Raw genomic sequence first — 14846 nt, 5'->3', positions numbered from 1 at the left:
GATTATCACATAGAATCTCCATTACCTACATGAATTCTATCGCATTTGTTTTACTACTACAATTTATGACAACATGAGAAGTGTTTGGAAGATACTGAACTTGTTTCTTGAAATTTATTATTTATGCTTCGATAGATACAATGCACAAGATACCTATCAGTAAATTATTTAGTAAAGAGGCTTTCAAATGCCATAATCATGTAGGAGCGTTTGTAATTTTAAACTTGGAGTAAATTTAAATTACTGCGTTTAAACAATGATATTTAAAAGTATAGATAGGTTACTTAGACTAAATTCGATGTTTAAAAATGATTCACTTACGCACACATTAATCATTTAACATTTCAATAGCACACTACATTACGATTATATCTGAAAGAAGCATAGCAAAAAATATACCGATAGAAACAGAGTTGCTGCTAAAACTCCAAAGTAAGTCGAATAGCATGATCTACGCCCCCAACTCGCCTAAAACTTGTTTCTTTAGTTTAAGAATTCAGCTACCTAAAAGCGTACTTGTTTGGTAAAAGTTATTACATTTATACGATTCGTATAATACCTGGATCATTCCGTGACAGATAGCATCAATATTTCACTTGGCACTTCTGTATGTTAATCTATGGCACTCGCCTCGACTTGGTAGTTTAGTCTCACTCGACTAGTCTGAGAGCCTGTGAACCCCAGACCTACGTTATTTTATAAAAGCTGAAAGTTTGTCAGCGCATGCTCCCACGTCCCAACACAGGTAAGAACGATGGATCATTATGGAGTTTGGGTTACAGTGGCTTTATTTTTTATTTTATTATTTTATTTTATTTCTTAGGGACAACAAACAGTTCACACAATACATTTTACAATTTCAAATTAAAGTAGATATTAAATTAATTTTAGTGAGAACCCACACCGTTATCCACAGGTTAATTTTATAGTTACTGGTATCTTACATGATGAATAACAAAGTTTAACATTAATTAAAGAAATATTTACAAACATAAAGAGGAAAGAAATATAAAATTAGATGTCTTAAAACTAAGTTATTTACAAAATTTACTTTATATTTAAACAAAAGAGTTACCTAATGCGATTTTATATGTATAAAAAAACTATATATATATATATATATATATATATATATATATATATATATTAATCCAGTTCACTTAAAATATCATAAACTTGCTTTTTAAATTTTGGTTTTGTTGAAAAGAAAATGTCAAGGTCATTAAAAAGTCTGTCATGTGTGTCGACTAATCTGTGTAGTGGGGCGCGACCGCCAGCGTGCGTGCGGTAGCGCGGCGTGTGAAATAGACGCTGCGTGCGCACCGCCCGCCTATATGCTATGCGTGGAACTGCGTAATTAAGTTTATTGTTTAGTTCTATGCAATCATATATATTGTGACAAATATTGTACAATGTCATTGCACCCAAAAGAGTACGCCGATTGCATAAGCTAAGAAGTTTATAAATTTCAAGCAATTGACTGTACGTTCGTTTCGTACGCCCATATTGGATATCAATTCTACTAAGGAATTTACTTTGTATTCTCTCCAAAGTGTCAGCATATTTATTAAATAAGGGGTTCCATACTGGTGTGGCATATTCTACTTGGGAGCGTATAAGTGTTGTGTACAATATTAAAAATGTTGAGGGACGCTTAAAGTCACTGCATGACCTCATGACGAAGCCGAATAATCTGAGCGCTTTATCTCTGATGGTACTTATGTGTTGATCTAGATGCAGTTTCGAGTCTAATAGAACTCCCAAATCCTTAATTAATGAAACGCGCTTTACTATAGAGTCAGATAGCTTGTAATTATTTGTTATAACGTTTTTATTTTTTGAAAAAGAGATGGAATAGCATTTGTCAAAATTAATTTTCAATTTATTGCGATGGCAGAAAAGGATAAATCTATTTAGGTCCTGCTGAAGTAGGTCGACATCAGACTCATTGCTAATACTTCTATAAATTTTTAGGTCATCGGCGTACATTAAGAACTGTGAGTTCTGGAAACAATTTTTTATGTCATTAATATATATAACGAACAATAAAGGACCTAAAATGGATTCCTGTGGGACCCCAGAAGTTGTGTTTACTATGATATCTGATTTATAACCATTAATTACAACTACCTGGCTTCTACGAGTTACGTAAGAGGAGAACCATCTGAGTAGATTTCCTCTGATACCATTAAAAGCTATTTTATTGAGAAGCAGTTCGTGGTCCACTTTGTCAAAGCATTTTTGAAAATCAGTATATACAGCATCGATTTGCACGCGATGGTCCAAATGCTCAAACAAATAGTTCGTAAAAATTAATAGGTTAGTAGTTGTGGATCTACGTTTCACAAAACCATGCTGTTCAGGGATTATCACACTGTGTAGACTAGGATAAATAATGCTGTGAACCAGGGTTTCAAAAACTTTTGATATTAAAGAGAGTATCGAAATAGGTCGGTAATTTTCGATATTTTGCTTATCGCCACTTTTATGAACTGGTGTTATATATGCTTGCTTCCAGATATCTGGAAACAAGCCATTTTTTAAACAATTGGCTTTGGCAGGTAAACGGTACTAAAGGTGTGTAAAATACCGATCTTAATATATTAAATAATCAATTTTTTCGGTATTACCTTCAGAATATTATTAAAATCATGTTATTCATTGCCAGACACTTAACATCGTGGGAACCCCTTGCCAGACACCCTTAATGTTCATGAAATTATAATTTTACTTACGTCATAGTATAAAAGCTGATTTTCATATATAATACTTGTGTAATAAGTAGATGATGTTTCCTCACTAGCCAGACACTTTTGATAGTTCCAACCCCTTGCCAGACAAGCATGTAAGGTAGCTGTAGGAGATTGCGAAGCAGTATGCATATGGATGAGTGCGAGTGAGATGGTGATTTAAGTCTACCGCGATCCCTCACCGCGCAGTTGATATTTCTACTGCGCATGTATTGTTTAGTACTCAGTACTTGTTAACATCAGCTAAAATAATAAACTATCTTCAAGTACTATTAATTTAATATCTATTAATAATTAACGATATAAAATATAAATAATAAGACCCGGGTATAACGATTCCCGGTTATATTTTGGGCATGATAAAAATATATGGTTCAGGTCACCCAATTCACCACATTCACACAGATCACTATTCACAATTCCAAATTTCGCCAGTTGAACAGGAGAGCAAACGTGGCCCAAACGCATACGCGTCAAGATACACGTCACTCTCCTGCTCAACACCAAACCTGAGAACCATGGCTTTAACGCAATACAGTTTTGAATTCTAGCAAATGTTCTACCCTTTAACTTGCTAGAGATCAACCATGCCACTCCAAGATTCCTGAAGGGAATGTTTTGGCAATGTCCACATATCATGGGCATTGTTATAATAATCTGCTATATCTCCGCATGAAATAGCTTCGTTGGCAAGCTGGTCAGATCGTTCGTTTCCAAAAATGCCAGAGTGAGCTGGTACCCAGGAAAACACCACTATAGAGCCTTTTTCATTACATGTCATTGGCAGGTTTCGAATTATTAAAATAACATGGTTAATTTGGGCAGGCTTGAATGGAAACCTAGATAGAGCTTGTAAGGCACTCATACAGTCTGTAAATATAATGGATTTCTTAAGTTTAGCAAGAAGTATATATTCAATAGATTTAAACAGACCAAGACATTCTCCAGTAAATACAGATGATTCAGTTTTGTTTTCTGGACAATATTATACTGAAAATGGAAAACTCCAACCCCAACTATGCCATCTGGTGGGTGCTTAGAAGCATCACTATAGATATAATGAAAGTCCGTAAACTCATTTTCTTTTAATATGTTTACATATTGAGGAGCTTCCAATTGATTTCTTGGAATATCTGGATTGATCCTAACATCCGGAGAGATTAGTGCCTTATATTTAGTATCAAGAGTAGGGTAACAATATGTGCTAAACATCGGCGCTTGTATGGAGCAAAATGTTTGATAGCTTTTGACAAGACACGGGGGAGATTTATGGGACCAGTATGAACAAGTATCTATAAATTCTAAAAGGAGCTGAATTTTATCACGTAAAGGATGATGAGAAAACTGCATTGCTTTAAATAAATACCTATCAGATAAATATTGACGTCTTAAGTACAAAGGTGGCTCAACACGCTCTATTTGCATAGCGTTGATAGGGCTAGATTTCATAGCTCCAAGGATGATCCTTAAAGCTTTAGCCTACACACAATCTAATTTGCTAAGAGAAACTGCACTAAATGGCTCTAAAATGAAAGTGGCATAATCTAGTAAGCTACAAATAAGGGCGTTGTAAATAAGAACTGAAATAAGGTTGTAATAAGACGCAAGGTAAAAGAATGGGCACCCCACCAGACTCCGGTTAGACACCTGATCATATTTAAGTTTCTTTCACATTTAGTAACAATGTAATCACAGTGAGGTACTGCAGTAAGTTTGGAATCTAAAATAAATCCTAGGAATTTTGATTCAGACTTTACGGGAATAGGATAATTCCTATAAAGTACATTGAAATCGGGATTGATTCTCCATCTAGAAAATAGAACCACAGTGCTTTTACTAACTGACAATTCTAAGCCATTGACATGCAACCAGTCATTTAGCTTACTAAGAGTAGTAGTTAAGCAATTACTAGCATTAACTACAGAACTGTCCGAGTTATATAAAAGAAGATCATCAGCATATTGCAAGACATATATATCTGAATTTAAGGATGTTTCTAAATCATCATCATAATGTATATACATTGTACAGCAATGGACTCCTGTGTCAGGCCTCTCCATACAAGCCTTGATAGTTGAGTACCATTGTTTAGGTCTAATTTAATACATCTCATTACTTCAAGTTTTTATGTGTTATTTTTCTCAATTTAAGAAAAAGTTCTAAGGTTTTCATAATCACTCTAAGAATATGAGATTAGCGTAATTGTATTAACGAATAAAAAAAAAAAAGTAATTGTATTAAGTTCGAATTTGATCTAAATAAATTTGTAGTTAAGTCTTTTCGTGATTGTGAATTTAGGCCTATCATATAGCCGGAATCAAGTGTTTGTATTACATTGTGTGAGTTTGGCGACATCGGTTTCCATGACATGATGCCACTTCTACTAGTTTTTATTGTTCTGTGGGTTTAAACTTCTCACAAGATAACCTGATATCTGCGACATATTTTGTCAAACTGACATTCCTAGGGTTATCAGGTTTAAAAAAAGGTCGATAGAAATTATCAATGTTTCTCACAATAATCATAATCCTCAAAAAATATGTAAAATTGCGGTAAAATGGAAAATTTCGATTTGTTTGAAATGTTCTTCTTGACAGCTGATGACTGACATTTTTGCTTCAACCTGCTGTCAAAATATCTCAAAGTCAAATAAAATCGTAGGTATGTAATCTTTGAAGTTTGAATCTTCATTCAATGATATTGTTAAATCGCAATTCTCATTCGGCATTCACATTTCCCAATTTTATTAAAAATTGCATTTCTATTAAAAATATAAATCTTAGTATAATTTATGCATGAGGAACGTTACCCTATAGAACGTTTGTAAGTCTGTATTTAATAATTTCATAAAGTATAAGTGTAAATTACATAATAATATTGTGCCTTGCATTCTGGATTATGTGAGACTGACTAGGAATGCGTAGTTTATTCAGATCGTTATCTATATTTAGACAAGGAGTACACTCTAATAGGAGTGTACAGCTTAGGCATCCATTTACAACAGGTATGTTGTAAATACATGTTTAGTCCTGCAAAATAATTAAACTTAAACTCATTTAGCTCATATTTATTTTATTTATACCAGCACTGGTTTGGCGAGCAATGGAAGATAAGGAATCACTAAAGAAACGATTAACCCCAATTCAATACCATGTAACCCAAGAAGCTGGAACAGAAAGACCTTTTACAGGTAAAGTATTTTTATTTAAATATCAAGTTTATTTTGGTTTTGGGGGTAGTCTAAAAGATGTTATATTTTATATAAATGAATGCATCATTCCAGGAGTTTTTAATAAATTTTATGAAGAAGGCCTCTATGTGTGTCTCGTATGTAGACAGGGTCTTTTCAGTTCTAAAACCAAATATGATTCTGGGTGTGGATGGCCAGCATTCAATGATGTCCTTGCAAAAGATAAAGTGACATTACACCAGGATACAAGTGCAGGTAAAATAATGATTGTATGATATTTATATCAATAAACTATTGATAACCCCATTATAACAAGATAAATGTTCATATCAATACTGCTCACTTTTATGTTTTATTTTTTATCACTTTATCTATAGCTTTATACAACATGACACTATAATGGTGACATTAAATGAACACATGAGTAGAGCTATCAAACCTTAATCCTATAAAAATAATTTTAAAATGTTCAGTAAGTAAGGATCAGGTCTTTTCCTTGCAGTGCATAGTTGAAAAGTTTTTGTCTAAAAATAAAGAAGGTCTATTGCGCATTCGTGGATCTAGAAAAGGCCTATGATAGAGTGGTGAGGAATGAATTGTAGTCAGCATTGTCCGTGAACGGTGTGATCAGTGTCCTCATACGAGCATTGCAATCTCTATAGAGATTCTAGTGCTTGTGTAAGAATAAACGGGGCATACATGGATTGGTTTAATATTGAAAAAGGTGTTAGAGGGGGATGTGTAACGTCACCGTGGCTGTTTAATCTGTTCATGAACAATTGCTTGACAGATTTAAAAGAGAATGAAAGTGGGTTGAATGAGTTACTCGTCAAATGTTTTCTCTATGCTGATGACCAAGTATTACTTGCATCTTCGGCCGAGGAGTTGCAGGAGATGGTAACTGCTATGAATGGAGCTTTTGGTAGAAAGGGAATGAGGATGAATGTAAAGAAGACAAAAGTGATGGTGCTTGAAAGAGATGAGGTAGTAACAGACTGCAATTGGAGATGAAAAAATTGAACAGGTGAATGAGTTTGTATATCTGGGTTCTAAATTTACAAGAGATGGAAAGTATGAGAGTGATATTGAAAGAAGAGTGAATGCAGGAAACATGGTGAATGGAGCTTTGCATTGCTTTATGAGCAGGCAGAAGGTGTCTAATAAGGCTCGTTTGGCTGTGCATGAGGGGGTGTTGGTTCCAACACTCATGTACGGAAGTGAAAGTTGGGTGATGGCAGAAGAAACATGAAAGCAGAATAAATGCATTTGAGAAGTATGATAGTTAAACTGAGTGACAGGATAAGAAATAGTGAGATAAGGAAGTGTTGTGGTCTGAAAGATGTTGTTACAAAAATTGAGAGAGTTTGGACATGTCGAGAGAATGAATGAAGAAAGTGTATAAGGCCAGTGTGAATGAAAGTGTTGGAAGGGGTAGACCTAGGCGGAAATTTCAAGATCAAATCAGGGATGTCTTGAAAAAAGGCCAGATCAAGAGTACCCTAAACCGGAGAGCATGTATGAAAGGAATAATGAAAGTGGACGAAGGGAAACAAGTATGTAAGGATCATAGCAAGTGGAAAGAAGTGGTCTCTGCCTACCCCTATGGGAAAGAGGCGTAATTTTATGTATGTAGTAAGTAATTGAAATTTGCAAAGAATGAAATTACATATGTAGGAAACAAAATTTTATTCACCCTTTTGTGTTCACATCAGACCGCATGAAATATTGTAAGTGCCTATGCTAAAGCACAGCTACTAAATTTCTTACAGGTTGTACCGAAATGATATTAGGGAAAATTTATTTATTTAGGTGAATTATGTATTATATTTTTTTATGATTAAAGATAAGTAGTTGTATCCATGTGTTTATTTAATGTTGCCATTGTAGAGCCATGTATATATTTATGTATGTATATAATGGTGGTGATCACTTATCATCATGTAACCAGTATGCTAGTTTGCCCTCCTCTTTCATAACAAAAAGATAAATACCTACCCCCTTATTCATAATGCTCCGCTAACTTTAAACAGCTGCTAAGGAGTATTTTTTCTCATTCTGACTTAGGTCAATAGAAGAAGACAGAGTGAGAATCAGCACTGCTTTAAGTTAGCCGACTATTATGAATAAGGGGGCTATTGTTTATGTCAGTATTATAAACTATCAAATGTTAGCTTAGGCGTTATACATTTATTCCGTTAATAAACATCATTGTTATCATTTTATAATATTAAATTTGTTACTCTATATTAACTGATATTTTGATATGAAATTTGTCAAGTTATAAGTGTTTACTACTAATGCTTTTAACATGCTTGATAATGGTTTGCAGCTTAAGCTAAACACAAACATTTTACATCTAAAACACAAACTATATCATATCAAAACAATCATTATCATTACATATTAGCAATTTATAGTAAAAAATCAATCAATTCATGTGTGACAAATTGAAGGTTGTTTTATGCTTTGTCACTATACAGTTAGTACTGATGACCGTGAATTGGAATTACAAACATACTGATACTATATTGTTACTTTGATAGTCAGATACTTTTAAAAGTAAATTATATTCTCATTACATTATTTATGCATCTAGACTCTAGATCATAGTTTCACGGCACACTTTGAGAATATGTTTTTTTCTAGAGTATTTTCGTGTATTTTTTTGCCTTTTTAGACTAATCTAACTAACTAATCTAACCACGCCCCATCTCAATGCCCACTAATTTTTCTCGGTCTTCTACTGCCCCCCCGAAAGTCTCAAACGCCCACAAGGGGGCGTTATCGCCCACGTTGAGAACCTATGCTCTAGATAGAGCGTCTCGCTGCTAGACAACCGATGAAAACAGGCAAGGTTTTTTGCTTTAGCGTGTTTGAAAAAAACCTTACACTGGCAATTTGTGTCACCTTGTGCTAGTGTGTGTGCATTGCTCAAAATAGAGGTTAGCTGTCAACCTCAATTTTTTTGATGTTTTCACAGCAGTCACAGTCTATCTAGATGTGTATATGATCTAAGATATTCCCATATTTTTCACATATTGTAGTGAATAGAGTCCTTTATTATTTTTATTATCATTTATTTAAACTAATAGTGTAAGTAACTCAAATGTTAAAAACTCAAAAACTTATGTTTCAAAATTTAACTGAAAGTACTATAGTATAGATATAGAAGCATATACTGGGAAAATGTTTAACTATAGACCCATGTTTTTAATGCAATATTGAAGACTAGTATAATAATAATAATAATATTGACACACTTTTTACACAAATTATCTTGCCCCAAGTTAAGCATGTATAGCCTGTGTTATGGGTTACAAGACAATGATATATTTAATACAATATATCTACTTACTTAAACATACATAAATTCATGTATGTATTATGTAGTATGAACAATAATTTTCTTGATCAACTGATGGGAGGTAATAACCTTCACTAAAGTACATATATATTAGAAATATATTGGTTTCTTTATTCACAATCCCTGCAAAGCTACAATTATGGTGAATAATTGAAAAAACAACACTAAACCTATTTTTAGCTAAACATACTTTGATCTAAATATCATTCAGGACTTGGACATAAAATAATACATTTATTAGAATGAATGTTTGTGTTGTAACAACTCTAATATGTTAACAAATAAGTGTGAAATATAAATATAATAATTTAAATATAGTATGTATTAAAAAAATATACTTGTGTTTATCCTTTATCATAATAAAGAAATTCTTAAATTGGGACATGGATTTATGATTAATATTACAATATACTCAATGTATTAAATATTACAGATTGAAATATTTGCATGATAAAACTATTTGCTTAACACTTCAATGGATTTTGTATTCATAATATACACTAATATTATTTGCTACAGATTACATATTGTTTAGTATACAAAAATAATTATGAGAAGGTGACTAGTATATACAAAATGTTCGTAAAAGTATATAAAAAAATAGGGTCAACCCGAAAACCCTTTATGTTCAATGATTTCTACAATCAAATTTAAATATTTTTATTTAAAATAGGATTTCAATCATTCTAAAATTTATGCCTCAGGCCTGAGATCAATGGGAGCAGAAAACATTTTGTTTTAAGTAGAATTTCATTACAAGAAAATGTAGTGATTGATTTATGACTAGCAATATACCTTGCCCGACGAAGTACATTGCCTATCAAAGGGTCTTAGAAACTCAGTAGGAAACTCTTGCTTTGGGCAAGTTATGATATTTTCTGTTGAATTCTGACTTGCAAGAGATAATTCGTAAAACAGACATAATTTTTTGATATGTGTTATGGATGTTTTAACATGGGTGATTCCAGCAGACCTAGGGGTGTTCTACCTATGGATATCCGAAGCTTCACCCTATTTTTATAACCTGTATATAAGTATATATTATGTTTAAAATATGATCTTGTATTATTTGTACAAATAAATATTTTATTACAACTATAATTGATAATTCATAATATCTTCTTATCTTTCTCTCTCACTTTTTATCTATTATGTCTAATACTGTTCAGTTCTATATTTTATTTGATAATTATTTTTAATTTATCTGTCATTTTTATTTTTTAATTCAATAAATGAATTAAAGTAAAAATGGTTTTGGGATGTGGTGTTAATGTATTGTATTTTGTCTTCTCCATGTCCTTGTTCACTCTTCAATTCAATCCTGTCCTTACATCTTTAACATAATAAAACTATTCGGTATTTTGCTATTTTTATAAAAACATCATTAATTTATTAATATGGGTATGAAAAAAATTAATGAAAAAATGACTTGCATTATTTACAATTCTCACTGCTTTTTTTGTTATTTGGAAACATGGTTCATTTCACAATTCACTATAATTCCTCCTTCAATCATTGTTTTTTTTAACTTTAATGCCTAAAAAATCACTTTCCCTCATCAACTCATCTCACTCACATTTGCTATGTTAATAATATATGGAATGTGCATGACACTAATGTACAAATACCTGCCTACTCCTTCACCTTCCTCATCCCATTCCACCTGTCTTTCCGGATGCTGCCTGCCGGGTGCTCGCTGCTGCTGCGACAACATCAACACACCATGAAACGCTGTGGACATCATAACGAAAAATATCCAATCATCCTTATATATGTTATGTATTTTGGGGTTGTGGTGGACTGAACTGTACTTGGTCAAAAAGTTGGGGCAAATATATTACTGGTTTTAACACGACCAGGTATGGTGCGAACAGAGGTGAGATGCTCCAAATGCTCGGCTCACCTAGGGCATGTGTTCAATGACGGACCAGCCCCAACGAAGAAGCGTTTTTGTATAAACTCTGCATCATTGGACTTCATTCCCGCTGAGGAACGAACAGATTAAAATGGATTATTATTAAACTTTGTGAGTAATATTTAAATAGTTTTTATGCAAAGTGAACACAAAGCTTGCTAGATATTCTGTTTTTTGTTACCGTATTCATTTATTTAAAAATAAAAATATTTTGATTAATATTCTATACTTGATAAGAATGGAAGTGAAAATAATAAACAAGGCATATATTATTTATAAGTTTCATGTTGAAATATATGTCATGCTTGCTGCTATAATATTCTTTCGTAAGGCCTTGCCCACATGTTAATAATGACGGCAAAATAATCGCCTCTTTCGCTCTATACCTATTATAGCCTTAGATTATGGATTGGTCTCCGCTGCGCTCCAACTAGATACCGCAGGCGTAGTCGAAAAATGCGGCAACTAGTACTACGCCCAATGTGTGACGTTGATGTGTCACATGTTTTGTTAAACTTTGCTAATAATTGAAACTTAAATGCCGGGTTGCGTAGTTAAACTTTATAAAAATAATACAACATGAAATAAGAATGACACTGGGATCACATGTCATCAGTAAGTAATTTGTATTTTATTAATTTCAATGTAATATAACACGAGGCGTATGTTCTATAATTTGAAAGATGCCATTGAGTGTCAAGTTGCCTCGCACATAAGCATCTAATAGTTTCCGTAATAAAAAAGCTTAGGTAGTCCGGTATCTAGTTGGAGCGCAGCGGAGACGATCCTTAATTGCAGCCTATAGCATTCTTTCGACGTCGTTCATTTTATGTGCAACCGGCCAATGTCATCCAGTGCGTACTTAAATTATGTTATTTATGTAATTATTTTTATATTCCGACTTCATTTGATTAAGTGTGCAGTAGTCAAAACAGGGTCTGAATAGCGGTGAGCGAACGTGCGGAATGTACCTCGGGCGTCAACAATGTTCCGCGCGTGATGTAATAATATCAATGACTGTACAAGTCCACAGTATTTTCGCTCACCGCTCAAGATCCGGTAACTTTAGTCACTATTATTCTAATTATTATTTATTATATATAAATGTTAAAACTTAAACACGTTTATTATGTTTCTGATTTACAATAGTGGTCTTAATATTATATTGCAGTTTGTAATTTATTATATTGTATTTTGTTTATACTATTTATAATATTCTACTAGACCTATTAGTTACCGTCTCCAGTCAATATTGTATTTTGTAAGTATATTTAGTAAATTTAAGTTATGATTATAATGCAGTACAAATTATTTATTATAATATTATATTGTTGCACATGCTGAAAAATAAATTATTTTTGTGATTAACAGGCTTTTATTTATAATTATTAACGTTTAAAATGCATTTGTATTGAAAAGTATTTGAATTGATTTTGTAATAGGTACAGTGGTCGATTACACTTCGTCCACGGACGATTAAAAAAAGATGGACTCCGCGCCGTGATATTAGCAAGTGAAGCACCGTTATGCTAGTGTGTGTGCGGCTACGGGGGATACTAGTTATCTACACTATTTTTTCTCCCATAAATAATCATATATGGCCATTAATACTTATATAGTATCGTTTTTACACTTTTTCACAACGCACGACGGTATTTTTAAAATATTTTATTGAGACGCAAACTGAACAAACGATGACAATTCTCATAATGGACCCCTATCGGCCTGTAGTAGTGTAAGTGTGTACGTGGGGCTATGAATTTACACGTTAATCGGCTTGTTTTGGTGCTACACTGTTATATAAGGTGACACGGAGTTTTTTACTAGTCCGTGACTTCGCCTAATGTTTTTTCATTTCACAAAATCAATAAAGTCATTCTAGTTTTTTCATGTACTAATCTATTTGATTATTGTGCTGATAGACGCAATTGCGTGACAAATGGACCTTCTATTATATATACTGTGGCTCTTGCGATGCTAAGGATGTAGGGCGGGAAATTTCAGGCAACTAAAGAATATTTTATTTCCCTCATCTAGGTTCTCAGTCTCACAGTCCTAAGTTTTTTCGGAAATACAAGAGTGCAGGTATGGTTTAGACCAGTCTTTCTCAAAATGGGCGTTAGAGACCTAGAGGAGGGGTGTTAAGCGCCCGGAAAAAAATGGGGGGCATTGGCGTTGTTCAGGGGAGCGATGGTTGATTTGTAATGTCATTTAGATACTTTTTAATTAAAATTTCGAATAAGGGTGTTTGTGCACTCATCCATGATTTTACCGATACATGACAAAAATACGAATTGAATGTACGTTTTTATATGACGGCCACGAAGAATAACGGATACGAATTTTAAACATATGAGTGCACAGATGCTTTAATTAGTTTATATTTCTGTCCTGTATGATGGTATAAAACTACTTGTAGGTACTATGAGTGTATAAAAATTGCACTGAAAAATTATTTATTTTCAAAGGGCGGTAAAAGAAATAAGTTTGATAATATCTGGTTTAGAAGAGGCAAATTTTTTAAATAACCGCTTTATGGGTACTCTCTTAAAAGGTAATGTCCACACATCCATAGGTACCTATACCAAATATCTTCTAGACGCGTCACTGGCCTATACCTATGAATTTAATGCACGACTCTTATAAGTTGTATCTATTTGGAAATACTATTAACAGTATGAATGGTTAACATGCTTCAAGGTCTATTTGATTTTCCACAAACGTGACCAATGTTTGATGAGTTAGTTGTTGATAGTGTAATAGGTTGATCGTAAGTTTCACTTTTACTTCGTCAACTTGTAATCATTAATAAGAATATTTCGTCGCTACTAACGGTTAAAGTCAATATCAAATAAACTTTATTGAATTAGGTTTAAACTAACCGCTTTTGAATCGTCAGTTAAATTATTTAACGAGGTAATTTGAATTACTGTATCTACTATCTGTTAAGAAAAGCACGTGAGAAGTACATAGGTACCTACAAGACACTCAACGGTCACTCTTTTTCAATCAAATACGAGGGCGCCACTGAAAATTTCGGGAATCAAGGAAGTGACACAATATTACTATTTAAAAATGTATTTATTTCTTTTCGAAGTATTCTCTGCGAAATTTGACACATTTTCCCATACGATGGAACCAATCATGGCAGCAACCATTCCATTCGGAAGTTGAGGTCTCCAAAATGGCCGTTTTGTAGGCGTCCACAGCTTCTGCAGGTGATGAAAATCTCTGACCACGCAATTTATTCTTTATTTTAGGGATAGTATAGAAATCATTAGGGCTATGGACGGGGCTGTACGGTGGATGGTCTAATAATTCGATGTTTTCTTGCTCTAAAAACTCTTTTTTTCTGTGCGCGGTGTAGGAACTCGCATTGTCGTGATGGAGGATGATGCGGCGGTTGCAGTTCTCTTTATGGAGTTCAGAAACGACCTGAGGCAAACCAAGTGCTAGCATACCATTCTGCATTAACCGTTCTTTGTCCCGCAAGAGGAATAGTCGCAACATGGCCGGTTTTGGAGACAAACGTGGCCACAATTTTTTTTGCAACACTCCGTGAACGAACAATTTTTGTTGGCTTTAACTCATTTTCGAACACCCAAACTCGTGACTGGTTTTTTGTTT

The 14846-nt window shown here is 33.5% G+C and overlaps 1 protein-coding gene across 2 annotated transcripts; it reads left to right on the top strand.

The window, feature by feature from the left end:
- Window positions 1-5449: 5449 nt before the first annotated feature.
- LOC126971183 (methionine-R-sulfoxide reductase B1) lies at window positions 5450-12587 on the top strand. Of its 2 annotated transcripts, none has more exons than XM_050817352.1 (4): window positions 5450-5754; window positions 5836-5940; window positions 6034-6195; window positions 11128-12587. In XM_050817352.1, the coding sequence occupies exons 1-4, from the start codon at window positions 5667-5669 to the stop codon at window positions 11307-11309; spliced, it is 537 nt and encodes a 178-aa protein (XP_050673309.1). In that variant the 5' UTR covers window positions 5450-5666; the 3' UTR covers window positions 11310-12587. The 2 variants fall into 2 exon arrangements, with proteins under 2 accessions (XP_050673309.1, XP_050673310.1); XM_050817353.1 differs by having other exon boundaries at window positions 5451-5754; window positions 11164-12587.
- The last annotated feature ends 2259 nt before the right edge of the window (window positions 12588-14846 follow it).

This window comes from Leptidea sinapis, chromosome 23 (genome assembly GCF_905404315.1).
Source record: "Leptidea sinapis chromosome 23, ilLepSina1.1, whole genome shotgun sequence".
Lineage (NCBI taxonomy): Eukaryota > Metazoa > Arthropoda > Insecta > Lepidoptera > Pieridae > Leptidea > Leptidea sinapis.
Note: the sequence above shows the minus strand (reverse complement) of the source record. Positions and strands in the feature narration are given on the sequence as shown.